Genomic DNA, 23,064 nt, shown 5'->3' with positions numbered 1-23,064 from the left:
TTGCTCTGCTACCAGTGCTGCAAGGCATGCGTCACCATGTGTTTGTGCATGGCCACATCTACACACATCCAAAATGAGTCATGTCTGCTCCCTGTTCCAACAGATTCTCTCTGACCACGGCAGACACAGGGCATCTCAAATCAGGCATGTGTAATCTAGGGGAAGCAGGGAGAGTAGTCTTCTAGATTACAATTTATTAACCACAGAATGCTTGGGGTTGGAACTGATCTCTAGGGATTACTTAGTCCACCCCCCCTCTAAAGCATGGGCACCGCGAGCAGGTGGGATCTGAATGTCTCCAAAGAAGGACACTCCACAACCTCTCTGGGCAGCCTGTTCCAGTGCTCTGCCACCCTCAACGCAAAGAAGTTTTTCCTTATATTCAAATGGAACTTCCTGTTTTTGTTGTGCCCATTGCCCCTTATCCTGCCACTGAGCACCACTGAAAAGAGACTGGCTCCATCCTCCTGACACCTGCCCTAAAGGTATTTGTATGCACTGATATCTACTCTCAGTCAGTTCTGCAGGCTGAACAGTCCCAGCTCTCTCAGCCTTTCCTCATACAAGAGGTGCTCCGGTACCCTACTCATCTCCATAGCCCTCTGCCGGACCAGTAGCTCCTGGTCTTATTTGTACTGAGGAGCCCAGAACTGGATACAATGCTTCAGGTGTGGCCTCACCAGGGCTGAGTAGAGGTCTCCTCGACCTGCTGGGAGCGCTTCAACTAATGCTGCCCAGGATACCATTGGCCTCCTTGGCCACAAGGGCACATTGGTGGTTTATGGACAGCTTGCTGTCCACCAGGACCCTCATGGAGCTGCTTTCCAGCAGGTCAGCCCCCAGCCTGTACCGGTGCATGGCATTATTCCTCCCTGGTGAAGGACCCTGCATGTGACTTTGTTGAACTCCATCAGTCTCCTCTCTGCCCAGCTCTGCAGCCTGTGTAGGTCTCACTGAAAGGCAACACAGCACCCTGGGGTTTTGGCCACTTCTCCCAGTTTTGTATCATTGGCAAATATTAATGCTGGACCAGTAACAAGATTTCAGTTCTGTGTTACAAACATTGAGGCACTGCATCACAGGAGAGCAACCATCCCAGTGCCAGCTGGGAGAGAGACTGGGTACTGAGCACCAAGAAAACAGAAAACATTTCTTTTTTCAGGAGTTTAGTATGTGGCACATGACCTTTCCACCCTAACAAATATGATCTGGAATATTGGCTTGAGCTGTTGAAATGCCACAGAAATTAAACTGGCAGCAGTGCTGAAGGAAGCAGGCTGTTCCTGCATTTTCATGTTGCCCATACCTTGCTACAAACAAGTGACAAAATGCCTGCTGAGTCACTGGGTGGTGCCCAACAGGTTTAATAATGGAAGGTCAAAAACCCAACACAGCACAACTCCAGGTGAGGCAATCTGGAAATACATTTTGGGCATCCCCAGACAGTCATTTTTCCAGCAACACATCACGTTCATGACCAATCATCTGTCCCATCATCAGGTGTCTGTGGCTGCAGAATCTGCCCCTTCATTACAGTCCAGCCCAAGTCTGGAGGTGAGCTCTGGAGAGAGACAGAGACAGGTCTCTGACCTGTCCAGCCAGAACGATGCTAGCCAGAGCAGACTACATGTTTGCTTTCCTACTCCAAAACCCTGACAGCAGCACAGGCATGGTCTGTGAATTAATACCCAGGATCTCCCTTCCTATGAGGCAGGGCTTGCAGCTGCACCTGCCAGCACTGCTCAGGTTGTTTTCCTCACCTGGGCAAGCTCCTCAATGAGTCCTTCAGCAGTGCTAATTAGTGCTTATGCAATCAAGGATTTCTCCACGCCCACAGGGCTGCTGCCTGGAGGGGGCGATGCTCCTTGGCTGCACGCAGCGGTGCTGTGCTGGCGATCTGCACCAGGGCACCAACTGCCCCTTCCCTGCTGCTTCAACAAAACAATCCTCCCCACCTCCGGAGGGGCTGCCCGTGTTCAACGCCATGGCCAGGAAGTCCCAGCTGGTGAGGAAGAGTGAGCACGACTCCAAGCTGCAGGCAGAGGAGACCTGGCCTCCTGAGCATCTGCTGCCTCCAGCACATTGCTGGAGGAGAGGACTAGGGAGATGTTTATGAGATACCAGCAGGAGACTATTGTCAACCCAGTATGTGTGTCAGCTCCAGAGTCAGGCTGACTTGAACAAAACATGTATATTCAGCAACAGGAAAACCTCAAGAAAAATCAGTTACAAACTCTGACACCTGGGCAGACATCATCCTTGTATCTGCCTCTAGAATAAACATCTGGGCCTCTCTTAGGGACTTGAGTTTACACCTAACCCCAAACACAATGACCTCCTGGGGCTTAAGCATGCCCCTGAGTCCATAAAGCAAGTCATCAGAGCCTCATAGGGCTTCTCACATGCTCCGGACAGATTTAGGTGTTAAGAACCTCCATCACTAGTCAGCACCACATGCTCTTCCTACAGCTAAAGGTACTTGACCATTAGCAATGTGAGACGCTAAGAGTGTCCACAGATGCAGGAACAGTGCCGCAGAAGCTGCAAGTGAAAGAAACACTACATCATTAAAAGAAAACCAAAACCAAAAAAATCCCCCAAAAGCAGCAAAGATAGGCTGTGAGGTACATCATGTCCTACCACAGCAGCAGAAAACACCATAAAAGCATCTGTGCTGCTGGAGAGCAGCTAGCTGTAATGAGAAGAAACACATACCAATGGGACAAGCAGAGAGGAGTCCAGGCCACGTAACATCTCTGCCAGGGACTAATAGGCCAGTGCCTTGAATAACATAATGTTTTATACTGAGGAACTAGGGAAGGCGGAATGCTGCTGTTTGTTTTTCCACATGCCCTCATATTACCCTGCCAAAGCAAAGCTCATAAGAAGTTGGATTTAACAATTTTGTCTGAAAAGATATTTACATCTTTAAGAGCATCTGACATATTTCTGCATTTCATCTTCCTTTCAAAGGATAATGCAGCTTCTAAAAATTCCCTCAAGGGTCATTATCATTTTACTCTGCTCCCAGTACAATAAACAATCTCATTTGTCAGTCTGCAAGCACTTTGCAAAGAAGCCAGCATCCCTATTTACATCTTACAGAAAGGAAACTGAAGCAGCACAGCTTTCCTAATAGCTACCAAGGAACCACGGCAGGCACCCATACCGCCTGTAGTCTCTGGGTCCCACTCCAGCACCCTGCACGTTGCAATGCCCCCAAGTCTTGCACATGAACAGGACAACACCGACCCTCTGATAATCTCTGCCAGGCAGTGTTTCAAATCCCGTCATCCTTCCTGGCAGCTCTGCAATCCAGGCTTGTTTCACAGTCCCTCTCTTCACAAATACAAGGAACTGGTGCTGCGCTCATGAAAGTTCACCTTCGTTCTTCCTTATGAGTGATTAGAAAATACCATATTTACTACATATACTACATGTGCTACGGTTACTGTATAGAAAATTCTATAATTATTAAACCAGAGAAAATCCATAGTAGCATGGGTGCTGATCTGTATTTTTTAGCAGACACTGCTTTCCTCAAGGACCATATTATCAAAAGGACTGCAGGCTGGTTTCACCCCTTTGTACAGTCTTAATTGCTAAGGCAATTTTTTAGTAGCTTATTAGCTCTTTTCATTCCCTACTCATCTTGGCAATATTTGCTAATTTCCCAAATGTGCATGTGGGAAATTTCCCCATGTTGTACACCAAACCTGAGGTTGTGATGATGGACAGTTATAGTGACCTTCAGTGAAGAATTGCTCTGTTAATCAAAATGAATAATAATAATAAAAAAAAAAGAAATATAAAAATTGTTTTGACCATTCAGAATTTCCCTCAGGTTAAAGAAGGTGCAAAGCAGCTCTGGACACTGATCCAACCACATCCCCCTCTTTTGAAGCACCAGCAGTTCCCTGTTGCTTACCTTGGGCTGCAGCAGCTCGCATCAGCCCTGAGGCCCCCCATGAGCCAGCTCTCAGCTTCACTCCTTGGGAAGCAGCACAGAAAATTTGACGCGGTGCATCTACCCACTCTGCTGCTTGCTGCCTCTTAGTCAAAAGGCCTTCATGGTGTATATGGTACATGGGCAATGCTATTCAAAAAGGCAGTGTTTCACTCGTGTAGATCTTTCTGTTGACATGGACCAGAGATATAAAGACTAGAAAAAAGCAGGGAGGAGAGAGCAAAAAAATGAGACAAGAAAGGCCTCAGAAGAGGCACAGAGGAAAGACATGTAACTGCAGTAACACAGGAAGAAGCCAGGAGAGTAATGCAAGACCCCAAATCACCACTCAGATACAGCAGCCGTATCAGACACTTCAGGCCCAGAGACAGGTTGTGAAGAATTATCTGCAAGGAACAGAAGTTAAGTATCAGAAAAGATGAGAAGCTTCACTGCAGCTAGGTTAAAGTACACAGCCCCAGAGGTGTGCACGCGACAGCTGAATGTATTGGTAACACAGCACAAGCAAAGGGACACGCTGCTTTTGGCTGAGTCCTGACCAACCTGTCCCCTGCTCTGTTCCTCAACCCTTGAACTCCCACAGGTGCTGAGCACTCACCAGCAAGCTCACAGTCAGCTCTTGCCTTGTGCATGTTGTTCTTCACAATACTTAGAGCAGATAATGTCCTCATTGCTGGGAGTGTGCTCCAGATTGGGAGGCAAATGAGCATAGAGGATGTCCCACAGCAACAGCAAGGTTAAGACCAAAGAGCAGTTTCTCTCAAGGGCAGGATGCAGGCTCTCAGCACAGCCTGTCTCCATCCTGTCAGATGCCAACAGTTCAGAGCACCCTTCAAACCCTGTGGGGCCTGCAGGAGTGACAATGGCAGAACCTGGTCTTACAGCCAAAAGGTGTTTTAAATCCCTGCTCTGCACTATACATGTCATTTCCCTTGCTATTCCTCCACAGTTCTGGCCAGCTTTGGCATTAAGAAGCAAACTGCTAATGCCTCCATTGGTTGTGTCCTCAACAGCGGCTACTGACACTCCCACAGATTTCTGTAACTACTACAGACAGTGGGTAAATTAGCCACCCAGGCATCCCTTAAAGCAGTGTGGTAACAGGGACCATCACCAACTGGCTTCTAACATGGGAGTTTTTAAGCAACTGTACCTCTTGCTAGAGAAGAAACGCAGTACCAAGAACATTACAATAGGGATGCTCAGGATTTTCAGATTAGAATCTGCATGTGGGAGGGAGCAAAAGTGAAATTAGCTGATTTACCCTTTAAAATTACTATGTAAAGTTTACAACGTAAGATAATGTTATTGAAATGGCATGGGAAATGGGGATTACTTCAGGACAGCAGAACAAGGAGTTCACAAAAATATGAAAAAGTTAATTTGAGATTTTGCAGTGAAAACCAGACAGACAAATGCCCACAAACCCACACACATACCTCAGGCTTTCCCCTCTGCTGGGAAGCAGAAGCTTTGTTACCTCAGTGCAGCGACACCAAGCAAAAACGAGGTGGCCCCACACCTCAAACAAATGCCATCTTCAGGAGAGCTGGCAAAAAGCACCAATACAGCTCCACACTGCTGTCAGCCCTACTGCATCTCAGGGGGTTTCTGTGAAAGTGGCAGATTTCATGATGGAAAACACGTACACCCCAATTACACTTTCCAGCTTTTAAACATCATTTTGAAATAATATAATTTCCAGATATGGAAGAAAGTCACTTGATCTTGCTCTGGCTGAGAAGAGTGGGAAACAGGAGTGTATTCCCTATTTGCACATCCAGAGGCCTCCAAAGGCATTAGAGCTAATACTAGTGGGAAAAAGTCATCACAGAGCAGCTCCTGGCAGCAATGATGAAGCCCAGGTCTTAGGGCCTGGCAGTGACAGATACCCTCCCAGACACAAAACCAACAAACCATGGTATTAGACCTGGCAGATGTTGATAGCATCATGAAGGTGGCTATTGTAATGAGGATTTTAATGATCTCAAGCTGGTTGTTCAGGAGAAAGATAAACAAGAGAGGTCTCACTGCCTTGTAATTTCGAAAAAGACCAAGAGGTTAAGACAACTAGTTCCAAAAGGCAACTGGAGTAGGGAGGTGAGCAACTTCACTGGGCAACTTGTACATTAGGAGCCCACAAGACAAAAAAAGGTACCAAAATATTCAGAATTCACCAGGTGTTCTCCCTCTCGTTTCCGAGAAATACAAGCGGCTAAATGGGTATTTTAAAAGCAGTGCTAGGTGGGGACAGAAAGATTACAGCAAGCACATGGTACTTTACAAAACCTTAAAAATGTAGCCCTCAGAATGACCAAAAGTCAATCTTTTGCATGAGAGGGACTGACCACTTAAATAGAAGCATCAGTTCACATTGCCAGTGTAGTGCTCTATACTTGCAAATAACAAAAGTCAGATCAAGACACAGAATGAGGAAAGAAATAGGACTGAAAGCCATTGACGGTGAAATGGGAAGCCAGCAATTCAGGAATACGACATTCTTCCAAGAGGCAATGAAGGATAGGCAGCTTTTACAGTTTGCAGGAGAAACACTAGAGCACACGTGAACTTTTTACTGTTTTAAAGACACAGCAGGTGTTGCCTAAAAGTTGCTGTAGGAGGGAGAAAAGCATTAGAACGTTGTTTCAGTTTCAAAGGTTAGCACCATGTTCAAGAGATTTCCCAGCTCCTCAGGGAAATACCAGGCCTGGACGAGAGGGACATTTTTCTCCTGCTAACAGCAACCCTCATTTAGATATATTATTTAGCTGAACACAAAGTGTTTATACATAGCTTTCCAATTGCAAATTGTACATGTTGCTAATGATATATAAACGTTACTCATTTTGACTCCTGTACTCCTGACACAGGTGGTGACAATGAGAGCTTGACAAACTATAAAGCAGTTGAGGATTTGTACAATATTTCAATTACCATGCATCCAATGGTTTAGATTGCAAGCATTCTTCCTGCTTTCCACATGAGTTTCTTCAGAACTACTATTTATAAATCATTGTTTTTTCTCTCACTACTACCTGGATCCTACAGAGTTCACAGAACAAAATACTCTGAAATAGCACTGACACATGGCCCTGTTTAATTATAGATCAGCGGCTTTGTTATGGTTCTTGTCCTTCATTCCTCCCCTGCTTGTAAAAATAAGAACTTGAACTCTGCGCAAGGATCTTGGCAAAAGCGGCCCTGAACAGCCCTGTAACTACTCAGGTATATGCCTACCAACAGTGACATCTCGTGGTTGTCAATAAACCGTTCCCTGTGCAATTCACATTAGTCCCGCAGCCAATGACTGTAGCAGCTGCTACAGCTTCGGTTGAACCTTTCAGGGTGGTAGTCAGCAGTTTTCTTTAGCCATTCTCGCCTCCTTATGCCTTCACCATAACTTTCTTCCACATGGCTTTTATTGCTGTTTTTAATCCCACCTTTCTTCCCTTGCTTAGAGGTGGATCTCCTACACAAGTCCACTGCTTTATAAATCATCACAACAAAAAGATAATACACCATTTACTCCTAGGAGACCTTCCTTCTACAGAAATGCTTGTCTTACCTATTCAGATCACAGCTTTTCACAGAGAGGACAACTTGTGTTATATTCACATGGTGGAATGGACATGAGGTCCCAGACAGGTCTCAAAATACCACTTCACAGACTACTTTTTAAAGCATATAAGCTACTAGTATCACCAGAGTAAGTTTATTAATATTTCTCATAAGAAACATGAAATGCATTCATAGGAGTATTTGTTCTGTGCTATACCTCTTCAGCAGCCCAGTTCAAGTGAAATGCCTGGAGAAGAGAAGGCTCTGGGCAGACCTTATAACAGTCTTCCAGTACCTAAAGGGGGCCTACCAGAAATCTGGAGGACTTTTACAAGAGCATTTACAGACAGGACAATGGGGAATGGCTTTAAACTGACAGAGGGCAGATTTAGATTAGATATTGGGAATAAATTCTTTACTGTGGGGGTGGTGAGACATTGGAACAGGCTCCCAGAGAAGCTGTGGATGCCCCATCCCTGGAAGTGTTCAAGGCCAGGTTGCACGGGGCTTAGAGCAACCTGATCTTAGTGGAAGATGCCCCTGCCCATGGCAGGGGGCTGGAACTGGATGAAAACTGTCTCTAGTACATGTTAACTCATGACTAGGACTAAGAGACAAAGAAGTAAGAGGTTTTGTCATTGCCCCTACTTGCATTTTTGGTGCCTGTACTCTGCTATGGTAACTTCTCCCTCTCTACAATACTTCCATGTCAGAAACCTTTTTCAAAAATGTAGTAATTTAGAAAGTGCAAGTGTCACTACAAGTTACTGAGTACCAAATACTGTGGGTCTTAATACAGCTCACAGCATCCAGTTTAAAAAGCAGCTGAACAGACTATGACTTGTTCAAGGATTAAGATGTTGAACATACTTCTACTTAACCCCTATTAAAACCCAGAATCTGCTTCAAGCCTGCAATTTTAACTTAGCTTTCCAATAGAACCAGGTAACCATGGCAAGAAAAGCTGTATTTACAAAGGGGCAAGCACTGCGTTTACAATTTGGGATGCTCTGAGCAAGTGCCCATCTAAACAACTTCAAGCCTTGAGGTTTTGACAGATTGCTGCTCTGCAGTGGGTCAGCTGAACAACACAGGAAACACCCCAGTGCCCCCACATTTCCAGCTTGAGTGTTTTTCTAAATTCAGTTTGAGTGCTTAGCACAGTTTTGGTACATGAGAGTAATCAACTTCCAAAATCTGCCTAAATTAAGCGAACGAATGCATTCCCTGTTCAGCAGATTCCTGAGCTTTCCTAGGCAACACACTTCTAAATAAGCGCAGATAACTTTTGGCAGTACTTGGCTTGTGGTGACTGACTTCAAAAATCTTCTATTTGGAATAAGCTCATTAAATCTTAATAACAAAATTATATGGTACGGCCAGTCAATGACTGCTACAGATATGCCATGGGTGAAATCTTGTCACATAAACTTATGTCAGAAGAGCGTTAGCTAGAATTTTTGTATGAATCCAGACTTGAACTTTATCAGCAATGACTAACCACAACGCCATGCATAAAGTCAGAGTTTTCCTTGGCATCAGTGGGTGTTAACTCATTTCAAATATATTTTGCTTTGTTAACCCTTTCACAACAGCTCATCTCATTACATGCTTCTATAACAGGCTAGCCACTTAGAGCTAGAGCATTTATCTGATCGCCTCTTGCCCAATAGCCTGAGCGCCCAGCACTTCTCCAGGGCCAACACCATTAGCCAGGGCAATGAGAAAGGGGTGGAGGAGCTTTTCTTCTTTTGCAGGAAGAGGGCAGGCACTGTCAGGGTCCACTGCACCACGTGTCCTGTGTGCTGAGAGACACCACAAACTTGCATCATTAGAAAATTGAAAGGAAAACAACTGTGATAGGAAGATCACCCACCTCATATGCCTACACAGCTCTGCAGTTTTATCAGACTAGGTTAGTTTTAACATGCAGCAGAAGGACTGACCAGTTGTAGATGCACAGTCCAGTCAGATGCCCAGTGCAACAGGCTGGAAACAGACTAAGCAACTAGTCCTACTTACGATTTATCTCTTTTCTGCACAGTCAAGGTCAATTTATAACTATCATCAGTATCAGTGACTCTACTGCCCCTGAACAGGCCATGTTACAAAAGAGCAGTTTTAGAGGAAGTAATGTAATACTTCTGGAAATTCCCCTCTTCACCTGTGTATGTTAGTTAGCCTGAGTACTGATGCAGAAGAGTTACTAGGTCAGAGAAAGCAAATACATCAATCAGAGCAGGCATAAGGAACTACAGTGTACTTACGTGGAAGTAATTCTTCCCCAATTATGGTCCATCTATAAAACATCACCAATTACAGAAAAAGACTTTTGCCTATGAGCAAGTCAATCCTCCTCATCCAGCAGAGTAGCAGGCTCAGCAGTGTGCAATTCCAGAAAGAAGAGAGTTATTCTGTGCTTTGAAACAAAGGCCCAGACCCTCCTTGTCCGCTCTAGGAGGAGCAGGAGGTCATTTCTGGGACACAACTGGAGCCCTCCAAATTCCTCAAGTGTGAATCTAAATGATTCATGAATGTGGCCCTGAACTGAAGTAATTACAAACATAAGTTACAGATCTTTCAGCATTTCTTCTGGCAGGTAAAGTCGTAAGAAACTCTCAAGCTGACAGCTAAATTGATGTCCTACAGCAAGGCAGCAATATTGCAATTCACAAATAATCCAAGGCAGACAGATCGGGGCTACTACTGTTAGAAGACTGACAAGGTCCCCCTTGCACTTTGCAAGCTCCACGCCAAGGAGAGAAATTCCATCTTTCACCACTACCTTCAGGTACAGCAATTGGAAAAGCAAATCATCAAAACACCTCAAGATGTTTGGAACTGAGGACCCCCTAGATCACTATTACTGTGTGACTTTTCTAAATACCAACTTCAAGTCTGAAGAGTAGGATCAAAATAGCTGCATCTAACAGTGTCTTAGAGTGTCATAAATGAACCACTCTCAAAAAGAGACCATAACACTACATAAAGATTTCCCTGTACATTCTCTACAGTAGAAGCCTTAAAACACATGCACAGGAATATATTGTCTTAGTTAATGAATATAGAGCTGACTTCCACAGCAGCAGCTGATGGTCCCACTTCTATTTAACTTGCTTATACAGTTTACCATGTGGCTTAGCAGATAGGAGTAGGCTGCTTAGCATCAACCACCTCGAAGCTATTCAGCTTTCCCTATGAGGAAAAGCAAGGGTGTGGTGCTCTCCGCCTTCTTTATGAATTACAGAGTTACATATTAAAAGACCTATCTATATCACAGTCTACTATTTTAAAACCAAGCTGCCATGAGTGAAAGGTTAAAAAAAGGGAAAAGAAAAAAATAAAAAAGATGAAACTTGAAGGTATTTGCACCTCAGAAATTCAACCTCAACACACATGCTGCAATTTGTTGTCTTAACTCATTCTAATGCCACACATTCAATGACTTAACTCCAGAGAGCTTTGCATATTTAAGAAAACATGTGGGGTTTGCTACAGGCTGTAACTTCTTACATTTGACTGGAAAAATGTAATCCATCTCCCAAATGTACTTGCACTGTAACTCCTTGCCTGAATTTTCTACACATTATTCATAAGTAGCCCTTCAACAACCAGTAACTATTTAAAGGGGATGAGGGGGGGAGCTACCCACGCTTTCAAAACAGTATTACACAACCTAATTGAAATAACACAAACAATAATTAAATTTCTCTGCTATGCACAACACTAGCATTACTTCTAGGTTTAACACTTTGCTGCTCTACAGGTAACTGAACTTGTTTAAGCACTGTTTTCTCAGCAGACGTTTATGGATTTATGGCAGAGCACCTGACTGTGAGCATAGCAACAGAACAGTTGTTGACTGGACCATTGACTACATACTCCAAGTCAAACATCAGCTTCTATCATCTATTATGATTTAAATGGAAGTAGGCTTTACTTCCAAGCTTGAAAAAAGGTTGTGCATGTGTGCATATCTATCTCCTAAGCAGGTCTCATCATGCCCTTCTTCCCCCCACCCCAAAAAAATTCAAGTTTTGGAGGAGAGTCAGAAAGAGGCAATGTGCTTACCCCCTTATAATGGTTAGATCATCTTTAATTCTAGCACCTGAAGTTATACAAGGGTTTGCTTAATAATCAAGTTTCAAAGAATTGTTGGACACATTCAGTAAGGTGACAACTGTGCAATACCACTCAGTATTTCAATATCAGGGACCATACTCTTGAATTGTTTAAACACAATCCACAGAACTCAAAATTAAACAACCATCCACAGTTTAACTAAACAATCAGTTAAAAGTCTTACAATTTAATAATTCATGTAATAGTCTTTAGTAGGGGATACTGAAATTCATTAAAACACAACATTAGATTTTACTCTATGGGTGTGTTGGGCAGGCACATAATTTGGCCATTCTTGGGTATAACAGAAGAGTAAGGAGAAGTTTACCACAGTTTGGCAAATCCCACATTTTGTCAGTTAAAAGTGAACTGTGAGAATTAAATACTCATCTTTACATATACACAAGTTATGCTGTGAAAGCATATTTGCTTACAAACATATAAAAATACTTGTTAACTAGTTTGATAAGAAAATAATGTATAAAAGTATATAGCAAAAACATTTAATCATCTCTGACAATGGAAAGATCAAATTCATTTTTATATCACATGAAACAAAAACAGCTACAATTTTAGTTTTCCTTAATCCCTTACCCAAAAATACAAAGGAAGACACAATTTGTTTCCAAACAAATGATGTGAAATTTCTTACTAAGCTGAAATGCCTCAAATCCAGAATGAGCTCAGGTATTTGGCCATATCCTAATAGTAGTAGTAGTAGTAGCTGTCCTGTAGCTGTTCTGGATTCATAAAATAAATACAGTAGACTGTTTTGGCCACTGAAATAAAACTGCAGCATAAGTGAGAGATGAAAATTTTTGCTGACAATGAAATTCAGTGTAGGTTTCTTAAGGCTAGCTGAATACTCAAGTCTAATTTAACTGAGGGCAAAAAAAGCCAATCCACCCCTTTTTTAAAAAGTATTCTCTATACTTCAATATAGGTCTTTGTAATAGCTACAGAAATTTCAGAAGTAAAAATAAATTAATTCACAAGAGACAACTTATGCATGACTTCAACACCTTGTCCTACACGGTTTTGTTTCATCTCCTTTGCGAATAAAACTCCACAAGGTGCAAGCTCTTAAGGGAGAGGAGGAAGGAACTGTGGTATTAAAGAAGCAGCCTTAGTGTTTTGTTTTGAAGTCTGCCCCAGGATGACAGAGTCTTCTTCAAGAACTATTTTGCCAGCTCCTTGGACTAAGGCTATTCTGGTGACCACTTTTAGGACATGCACATGTAAGGCTAGACCAGTACCAGAAGTGATGTAAAATGGTGGAAAATAAAAAATAATCTGGCAGTTGATAGCTTGGTTCTTGGGATTCTCAGAAAATAACACAATGGCAGCCTTTCTTGTCTTTTTCTTTCCGTGTTGGCTCTGGTGAAGGAGGGCACTCCTGTTCTTGAAACTTCCTGAAACAGATATTTCAAATTAAATTCAGAGAATCATTTTCAGTTAAATAAAAATAAATACTGTATTTTAAGTTATGGGGTTTATACCCTTATGGAGGATGGACTTACTTTTGACATTCAAACTACTGCTTAAATCACAGCTTTTTGAGATCTGCCTTTTCTTTTTTTTTTATATATAAGAAACACCATTTTTTACAGAAGGCCAATCCCAAATTTAGTTTATCAGGCTTATTTACTGGGTGATAAATAAATTCCGAGATATTAAGGTGAAGAAAATACCTTTCAAATACATATTATATATTCATGCAAACATTATCCCTTATACATAGGAACACTTTATAATAGAGAGCATTGGTCAAAGCTCACAGGAAACAGCAGGCAGAATTTTCTCAGCAATTTCCCACTACATTTCAAAACATGTGCTGTAGCTATCCATTAATGTATGGGCATCAATTACCTGGTCAAGTTATCATACCTTATAACTCTGACAAGTTCATGAAAAGCTTGGTCTACATTCAGTCTGATTTTTGCTGAGGCTTCCATGTATGTTACTTTGAGCTGCCGTGCTAGCTGCTGACCTTCCTCTTGCGTCACCTGTAACAGACACCAATCATTAAGTTCAAGGCTTTTACATATACCTGCCAAGGATTTATTTCCCTCAAGCAATAATGTTCATTTGGCCACAGAATAGCTTCCACACTGCCCACATAATACAACTGGGAAGCAAATCCACCTGATACCGCTTTTCAAATGCAAGTGAAGATTTTTTTCTAAGTTTCTGCAACAAGCAAAGACCAACCCTCCAGGGAATTTCCCTCACTGCAGCTGCCTCATCTTCACTCTAGTTCTGCATAAAAAGACCAAGTTTTTCTTCACAGGCAAGAGTCCTCCACTCCTCAAAGCAAGTGCTTCAGTTAACATCTGCTGGATTACTAACAGAACTGTGAACACTACTACTACACTCACTGTCCCCCTGTCCTAGCTAAATCTAGACACCAAAAAAACCCCACCAAAACACAGATGAGTATTCTAGAAACAAGTGCTGATGTTTAGCTTCTGAATCTTTGTATTTAAAAATCTGCTTATGGAACAGCAAAATATTAATACAGACAGTCTTAAATGTAGCTTAAATTACAAAAGATCTGAAAAATCCATTAAGCCTTCAGGCTATCCAGAGATATTGAAGAAAACCTGTCTACTTTTGACTCCTTATGACAGAGAAAAGGGAAATGAAGAAGAAACAATGAGCATCATAGAGCCGGTATAAAATTTAGAGCGATGAAGCAGAAGGCAGGAAGCTAGCGGACCATTACAGCAAGGAGAAATAAGTCAGCCACAGCGCCAAACCAAAAGTGATCACTGTGAATTTTTGGATGAAGTAAGTAGAAAGCAGTGAGGTCAGAAAGCGGAAGGCTACCCCGAGCAGTGCAAGGCATGTGAAGCTTTAACGGGAAGGTCACCCACAGGGCCAGAGAGGAAAGGGCAGCTTTCAGTGATAAAAGGAAACACAACAGATCTTGCCAAGACAATGTCTAGTGGAAGAAATGTCAAAGATTACACTGCTTTCATAGAACAATGTTAAAGCAGCACGTAGAACACTGATATGATGAGAACCAAAAAGAAAAAAAAAACAACAAAAAGGTTTATTTTTAATTTAGCTTTGAAAAGGCACTCACATATTCCTTTAGATTAAGTAGCTACACAGAAAGAGATGGGAATAAGCAAGCACAGAAGTACTTATTAACTTGTAAAATACTTTCCTAACAGCTACACACATGGTTTGAGAGCCTTCATGCACAGTATCTCCACATCTTTGATTCTTCTGTTCTTAGTACCCCCACTGGCATTATATTCATTAATTTACTGCTGAATTGAGGGCTGCTCCCACTACACCCTCATGAAGCTCTACAAAGAGATCCCAACTGGAGTAACTCAGGATGCATCTGCTGATCTCAAACACTCTCAGAAAATTCTACATTTATTTCAGTGTTATCGCCATCAGCTGAAGCCAAAAAATACCCTCAAAACCGATCCAACACCAAGATCAACTACTGGAGCGCCATTTTTAACTGCAGGGCACAAACGGAGAATGACTGGGATCCTTCAATCCTCCATAGGTGTCTGAATATAGAATTATACTCAGGATTTCTGCTCCACTAACTAGAACAAACCCACTTCCACCTTCCTCTCTAGCCCCAGATGCTGAAGTATCCTTATTCCAAAGCTTACAAAGGCTGCACTTTGAGAAATATTCATAGGTACTTTCTGGCACATCAATGACATTGCAGAATTTCCCAAAGTTTGCATTAGGGTTTCCAGAACCTTCTGCACTTTTCTGCCTCACCAGACAAACGTAAGTTAAAGTACAGATATGGCAGTTTTTGCAAAATTAACCATTTTTACTTTTCTTCATCCCTGCATAGCATTTTCTAGTCCCAGAAAGTGAGAGGCTAAAGTGTAATAAAAATAAATAATTGGGAAAGAATGCATAGGCCTGAGGAGAAACTGAACCCAGCCTTTAAACGTACATGGTTACTACTTTCTCCATTACTGCATCTTAAGAACATTAGAAATACAAGTCAAACTAACACTGTAATAACATCAAGCTACACTTCCACAATATTCTGCATTTAAAATACTACAGGTGCAAATTAAAGTCCTTATTGCATTTACTAGACTATCTGTAGTTGCTTATATTCTTTCTAGTCTGTCTTACAAGTATATTGTCAAGTAGCTTGTGATCAATTTTAGTGACCTTAACAAGGTCAGTTTAGAAAAAATATTTGATTTTGGGTACAATACAGAAACATTTGCAGTGCCCAAGCTGTAAATCAGAGGTCAGAACATACCAGTTCCATTTTTCAAGTCTGAGGGAAATGCAGTATGTGCAAACATACAAAAACATGAATTTACGTCTTTTTACTCTCCCTTCTTGAGTACAACAACTCTGTATCATGACAGGCTTTTCAGTAAGTGTGATGCCAGAGCTTATTAAATATCACCAGAAAAAAACAAAAACTAAACCCTTTTTCTTCAAAGAACACAGTATTTTATTTTGACAGGAGTAGAGAACTACAGATTTCCTGGTAGTAACTGTGTGTGTATTGGCTCTGCAGGGAATCTCTCTTTAGTTTTGCTAATCTTAAGGCTGAATATGAATGGGAATCATGATATTTATCCTTTTGTTGCAGGATATTTTACTGGGGTTTTGGGATATCGTTAATTCATGCTGTTCAGACATTTGGTAAAAGTTTCTTAACCTAAACACCATTATAGAAGATTTAAGTGAGCAAGTCAAACATGGAAAAGCTTATTTCCCAACTCCCTAAGCTCACAGTCTTCTTACTAAAAGAGTTAACATCTGAGTATCTGTGCAAGAATCCTGTGAATGTATCTCAAGTGGCCCTCCCTTTTAATTATTGTAGCTGAGAAGCACCAGAAATATATTCATTTCTGAAGTTTCTATTCTTTCCTCCACCTAAAGCAACTCTACAAGGCTACCTAATCTAACACTGCATCTGTATTTTGCCTGGACACTTACAAAGGGCCACACTGTACTCATGTCAGCAGGTAACAGTTAAGTGTTTCCTCAAGTTTGAGAGGAATCCATTTCTAACTCCTTGTGGTCATCCTGCAGTGCTTTCTGCTCAGAAACATTGCTTGTTCCTGCCAAGAGCTCCATCACTCCTGAAGAGTGCATCTGTCATCCCACCCACAAGTGCTGCTTCTTCATGCTTACTGTGGTCTACCATAATGCTTTCCTAGGGGTAGTCCACTGTTGACCAACTCTATTGTCTGCATTCTCATATAAAAGGTCACTTTGGTACACATAAACTGTGGTTATGAAGCACTGACACATATTCAGACTGACTTGCTGCATTCACATACTGCATCAGATACCCAATTTTTGGTTACCTATAAAGCTCAGAATCAGGGGAAGCTCAAGCCAGGAGAAGACCTGAAGGTACAACCCATCTGTAAGAACAGAATCATCACGGTATATGGCCATAAAACCCTACCACCTCAAGAAGTTAATGTCACACTGCCATACAAGTTCACAATCATTAAGAGAAGGCCAAACAAAATGTTAGTGAATTTGGGTAGGCAACCACCCAGGTCCTCGAACCCATTCACCTCCTGGAATAAGGCAGCTCAGGCCAACCTATTTATGAAGCTGGGAGTCTGCAAAGCCAACATTAACTGTTTGTTTGCCAGCATCTAGGCTGATGCTGATCAAAGTCAAAGCACAAGGCTGCTTGCCTGGGATCATTAGCTTTGCTCATCATCTGTCTGCATAAACTGAAGTCACGTGTACCTCTCTTTAAAACCTTGCTTTAAAGGTATCTAGCAGCACAGACGATATTAGCACTAGGTCATTGCTTTAGTTTAGTCATGATGCAAAACCAAAACCAGCAACATGCAGCACTTTCCTGTTACAACTTGGATTTTCCTTGAAACCCTGCCATCTGGGGAATGATCAGACCTGACCCAGTTTAAACTAGCAGTTATCTACTAAAAGTCATACGTATCCTGCACTGACAAGCCTACTCCATCAGTAATGTTTATTACTAAAACATCTGGTGCTCTCCTGAATTGTCTTAGTGTAGAAATATCCAGTGTTGCTTGAGTTGTACAGAACTGACCCATTTAAGAGAAAGACTACTGTGCAGCATTTACTTTAAGAGCCATGAGAGATGTGACTGATCAGAGAATCTGGAAACACTGGTAACTTTATTCCTTATCATACAAGGACATCCTTAAGATTAAAGCTCACTTATCCTCCAATAACTCATTTTTCTTTGCCAACCTAACCTGTGGATATTGAGGACTTTGCCTCCCATACCACAAAGGAAACAAAATTACAAGTCTGCTTAACTCCATTTATCTATACAGGTATCACTGTAGCAAATCACTATTTCAAACTTTCACCTCTCCCCAAAACACTTGTGAGTTGACCTACAGTCTGTTACAGTCACCACTCTTTTAAACTACACCTTTGGTATGCCCCAGCACTTCACCAAGATCATACTGTTGGCTGTGCACTTGCACTGCACAACCCAGTTCATACATTTCCTGAGGAACAGTTGCCACCACACAAGAATTAGTAGTCACACATCATTTGCTCCCAAATGTATGGTATCACAACAATAGTAATCTGCACTGCCTTCAACTACAGAACAGTTACTTGCATAAAGGTGTGGTCAGACCCTTGAGACATCCAAAACTTTTATACATGTTTAACTCTGGCTCCAGGAAGACTTGTGTGTTAATTCTGTTGAGAATTATTTGCTGATCAAAACACACACCAAATAACTTTATCTCAGCCTCAGTCTCTCAGAGGTAGCATGTGCTCTCTATTATTTCACTGGTTTGCCCATCTTTCAGGAGAAAAAGGCAGGTGCCTAGTACAAGTAGTTTTGCTCTAAAAAATCATACCCACCTTCCTCAATTTCTCAAAATGCTACTTAAGTTCTGAAACTGAAAAACGTGTATTTGTGACTAAACAAGACAGTAAGACGTCTTCTTGTAGAACTGCCAGGTAAGTAGAAGGACAGCAGGGTGACACTAGCCTGGCTGACCATGTTTTGCATGTAACCTGAGTGAGGTCTTGCATATCACCAGACTGAAGATGCAAAATGCACTTCTCACAGTGAAACTGGGACCCACACTTCCCACTTGCCCCAGCACTCCTAGGCAAGGTGAGGGAGTACTCTTGTCTTTGCCCCCAGGCCTCTCATCACAGCTGCATGTGCAGCAAGCCTTGCAGCCAGAGCAGGATGACCTTGCTTGTCAGGAGGAAGTTTTCCCATACTTGGTGGCAGGACTAGTTTTCAGCCAAGATCAGTAAGCTGGTCCAACTCGCTAACTGGATGTCTGCATTGAGAGTTCACATGATGGAGCAGAAACAACCCCACCAGTGAAGCAGAAATTCTGGCTGCATTTAACACCCTGCTGATAACATCTAACTGCTTGCTGCTGCTGCTGCCAAAAGGCAAGATCTCACTTTCTACCCCCCACCCCAACTCCTCCCTGCTCTGCTCCAAGCCACAGTTCCACCCCTTCCCATGTTTCCAGCACTGGCACTCAAATCTTTGCAGGCAGATTTAACTCACACAGATCCCAGAACACCGTTCCAGCTTGCCTGTTTTTCTCCCCATCCAGAGAAGATTCAGCTCACAAAGTGCTTCAAGTGAGAACTAGGGCCAGAAAAGGAAAGAGCAAAACATGCAGTCAAGAGGGAGGGGAGCCTCTCCCTTCTGGGGACCAATTAGGTCAGCCCAGCATCCTTAAACCATTCCTTCAAGCTGACTTAAGGCCAACTGAAACACATCACATGGTGGGGAAGGGGCAGGGAAGAGTTAAGAAGACGTAAGTAGCTGTTTAAGCAAACCTAGAACTGCATTTTCAGCTACAACTGCCTAAGCCTTAACTTCTGATGGAAGTCACAAATCCACCAATTTGAATGTACAGTGTGAATGACAGCACTAAAAGTTATGCTTGTCAACATCTATTCAATTAAGGCAATTAACAACCATAAAAAGCAAAAGGAGCATTTGAGGACGTATGCTTTTATTTGTGTTCAGATATGAGCAAGCAAAACTGCAAATTTAAGCAATTTGAAAACAGCTGCTTTGAGCTTGAATGCGTGCCAGCCCACCATCACCTGAAAAAGCAGCTAGGAATAAGGTGTAGAAGGACTAGCAGGGGTACAGGTGACAGGCCCCTCTTTCCTCTTTTAAGGGAGAAACAGATGTGGTACAATAACATTAGGAAGGTGAAGGACAGATAACAAAGTTCATAACAATTTCTAGAAATGGATCTACAGGATTGCCAACTACATTTGCAGGCATCCTCCAAAAACTGGAGCTGACATCGATGATGTTATTTCCCTCCCAAAGCACCTGCATGTTTATCCTTCAGCAATTACTGTTTGCAGAGCAGTTCAGTTTCACCTACATGGTTTCCACACCAATATTTGTGCATAAAATAAAGTACAGTAAGTTCCAGGACCTGCAAGGTTAAATTCAGGAATTTTGATTGGGGCATGATGGCAACTGAAGAGTGAAAGTTTCACTTCTGTATCAGGGATAGGCTGAGAGTTCTGTGCATGTGTGAGTACATGAAGTTACTCCTGATGAGTCTGTGAGCTACTTCTGTAAAAACTTCTTTCAATACAGTATCTTTCAGCACTGGTGTTGATTTTGTCATGATCTTTCCACACAGGTTCTGGGGTAAAAAGGCTGTGACAATCAAGAAAGCATACTCAACAGGAACATTTTTGTACTGAAGGTTTTATGTAGTATTCAAGAAATTCATTAAACAACAATGTAGTAACTCACTAAACTCTTCAATGTTATTTGTTTTGAGCCTAAATTTTTTCTTGTCCCAGACACTGTCTTCTGACAGAGAAAAGAACAAGACCTACGTAAGCACTTGTGGACAGAAATAAAGTCATGCCTTGGTACACAAAACTGGGAATGTCTTATTGTTAAAAGTTGTGTTCTCCTTGTGAAACTCTTAAAATAATTACAGCAATTTTAGTAATATTTAGTTTACTCTCAGATAAAAATCAATCACATGTTCTTTTAAGTTCTCTTCCCAACTAGAGGTGAAGTTGAAAATCTACTTGTTTCAAAACTTAAATCTTAAGGTACTCAAATAGAACAGTAATTATGTGGCTGTACTTCAAACTTCAAAAGCATTAAGTCAGTTAATACAGAAGATGAGCAGCCAAACAAAGCCAGCAAATGGCTACTCACTTATACATAACAAGAGTGAAGAGTAAAAGCAACAGCACTGAGGTCCCAGGATCATTAGAGCTAGTGTTGGAATGCACTCTGCTTGGCACAGTGCACTATGGTGAGTAACAGAGAAGAGGAATTAGACACGTTCATGCCTGAGTAATCAAGTCATGACAGAAAGCTCTCAACCCTGTATGTGAATACATTTGGTCTCAAGATAACTCCACTGAGTCAGGCAGAAGATGTGCTATATGTGGAATGTCACCACACTTCTAAGTTCTTCAAGTACAGAAACTGAATGTAATTGTGTTTCTTGCATTGGAACTATGATATGATTTTTCATTTGTTTCTTCCTCCCCAAAACAGAGTGGGAAGAAAACTAAAATTCCTAAAAGAAAGTGAGCAGTAACTAATAGCAAGTGAATTACCTGTCTTTGGTGGTCCAGATCTGCTTTATTACCGACTAGAATCATAGGAAACTCATCACGATCTTTCACTCTAAGAATCTGTCGCTGAAATTTATAGATTTCTTCAAAGCTGTAAAAAAATAGAAGTAGGCCATCAGTGTACTTATCCATAGATTCCCAGGTTCTGTAGAAGCTCAGAAATTATGAGTCACCTATTTGGACTTGCCCTGCCATGCTCATGACTTGCTGCACAAGCTCAGACAGCTGCAGGCACTCCACCAGAGTTCACTGTCACAGCATGACCAGTTAGAGAATCATCCAATGCTCAAGCTAAAACCAAAATCCTGAAGTTAGCAGTGTGCTATGCACCGGGCTTAGGTGGGGTGGGCTAGAAGAACTTGGATGCCAATGTGCTACGGAGAATCAAGAGACCACAGTCCATTCTATGGATACTGACTCAAGCTAGAATATCCCAGTTACAGTCTACAGACCCTGGTGATCAGCATTTCAGCTGGCAACCTCCACAGCTACTTCTGGGAAAGTTGAGGAAACCTATCAAAGCTGGACAATTTTATTTCTTGAAAAACAGAAAAATGGCAGGGCTAAGTGACCAGAGTGCTTTCCAGTTATTGAGTTATACCAGGTACTGATGCTGTCCAAGCAGTAAGGAATAATCCAGAAGTACTTAAGTGAGCAAAGCAGAAAGCTACAAAAACTGTACATAAAACAAGTTAATTCTGGCCTAAACAAGGATTTCTGCAGGCAGAGGGAGGGCTGGATAAATAAATAATTGCTTTCAAGTAAACACTATCAAAGCTACGTCACTGCATAATGAGCTTCATCACAGATACTTGCAGACAATCACATATCCTTTGGAGCACAGACCTCCCAAGCACTGTATTTAGTTCCAGGCATACAGTCTGAAGCCATTTACACTTAGATTGCAAGCTAAAAATTTAAAAGCAAGATGATTTATCAGTAAGAAAATTGCATTACAAAAAAAATAATAATTATGCAGTCAGCCATGACAATGCCAGTCCACACAATCCATATACTGCAATCATGAAAAGAAAGGTGAATTAGAAGGAAGGTATGCCACTAAGCATGGTTGCAACTCCATTTAGATATGCTGTTTTAATACTCTGCTCAGAAGTCTGTAGCAACGAGAGAGTTGAAAGTTACCAACTAAGTCCTCTAGGTTTCTTCTTGCTTCAGAATTATTTTCCATCACACAAGCAGAACAGACACTGCTAGCAGATACTTCATTGACAGGCAAGGAAAGTCTCGAATCAAATGGATATCAAAACAAAAATGAAAACTCTGCTTTTCAGAAGTCTTTGCAGGATTTCAGAGAAGAGAACGATATGCAAGTTTAATGTGTCAAGACCTGCTTAAAATCAAGGCAGACCTTTAGCCAGAAGAGCAAACAAAAACTTAAGATTTTTTACACAAACCAGGAGTTTACATGATGACTTAAAAAAACCCTACAGTCCTCTGTAACAAAAATATTTATGCTAACACAAGTGCTCAGTATGTCCTAAATCCACAGACCCAGTCTCTTCTGGATGGTACATCAAGATAAATTTATACATTTAGCAGCATTAAGTGTAAGATACACATTCAATGGAAACATGCTCATGCTCCATAGAATATTTATCTTAATTCTCATTGATAGAGCTGTTAGTAAGATCAGAAGTAACATATCAGAGCCTAGACTGAATCTGTAAGTGGGGGAAGAGGGAGGAAAACACAGACATTTTTTTTATCATTTTATTGCTCTCCTGTTGCAACTTGAAACAAGTAGAAGGACAGATCCCTGAGCACTTCTTTATTACTACGTATCTGATAAGCTCAAT

The 23,064-nt window shown here is 41.8% G+C and overlaps 1 protein-coding gene and 1 long non-coding RNA gene across 4 annotated transcripts in view; both read right to left on the bottom strand.

Moving 5' to 3' along the window:
- Positions 1–11,600: 11,600 nt before the first annotated feature.
- Positions 11,601–23,064, bottom strand: part of RRAS2 (RAS related 2) — a 44,399-nt gene continuing 32,935 nt past the window's right edge. For all 3 annotated transcript variants that reach the window (XM_062630940.1, XM_062630939.1, XM_062630938.1), the window contains exons 4-6: positions 21,230–21,338; positions 13,535–13,653; positions 11,601–13,059 (exon numbers count right to left, since the gene is read on the bottom strand). In XM_062630940.1, coding sequence (XP_062486924.1) covers positions 12,972–13,059; positions 13,535–13,653; positions 21,230–21,338 — 316 coding nt within the window. In that variant the 3' untranslated portion in view covers positions 11,601–12,971. The remainder of the gene's footprint in view (positions 13,060–13,534; positions 13,654–21,229; positions 21,339–23,064) is intronic.
- LOC134169958 (uncharacterized) lies at positions 17,852–20,637 on the bottom strand. The gene is made up of 2 exons (XR_009967083.1): positions 20,396–20,637; positions 17,852–19,256 (listed from the first exon to the last, which is right to left on the bottom strand). It is a non-coding gene; the product is annotated as an uncharacterized LOC134169958 (long non-coding RNA).

Source organism: Pezoporus occidentalis, unplaced genomic scaffold, assembly GCF_034315485.1.
Source record: "Pezoporus occidentalis ecotype Australia unplaced genomic scaffold, CSIRO_AGI_Poc_V1 ctg361, whole genome shotgun sequence".
Lineage (NCBI taxonomy): Eukaryota > Metazoa > Chordata > Aves > Psittaciformes > Psittacidae > Pezoporus > Pezoporus occidentalis.
This window is presented reverse-complemented; position numbering and strand designations above follow the sequence as displayed.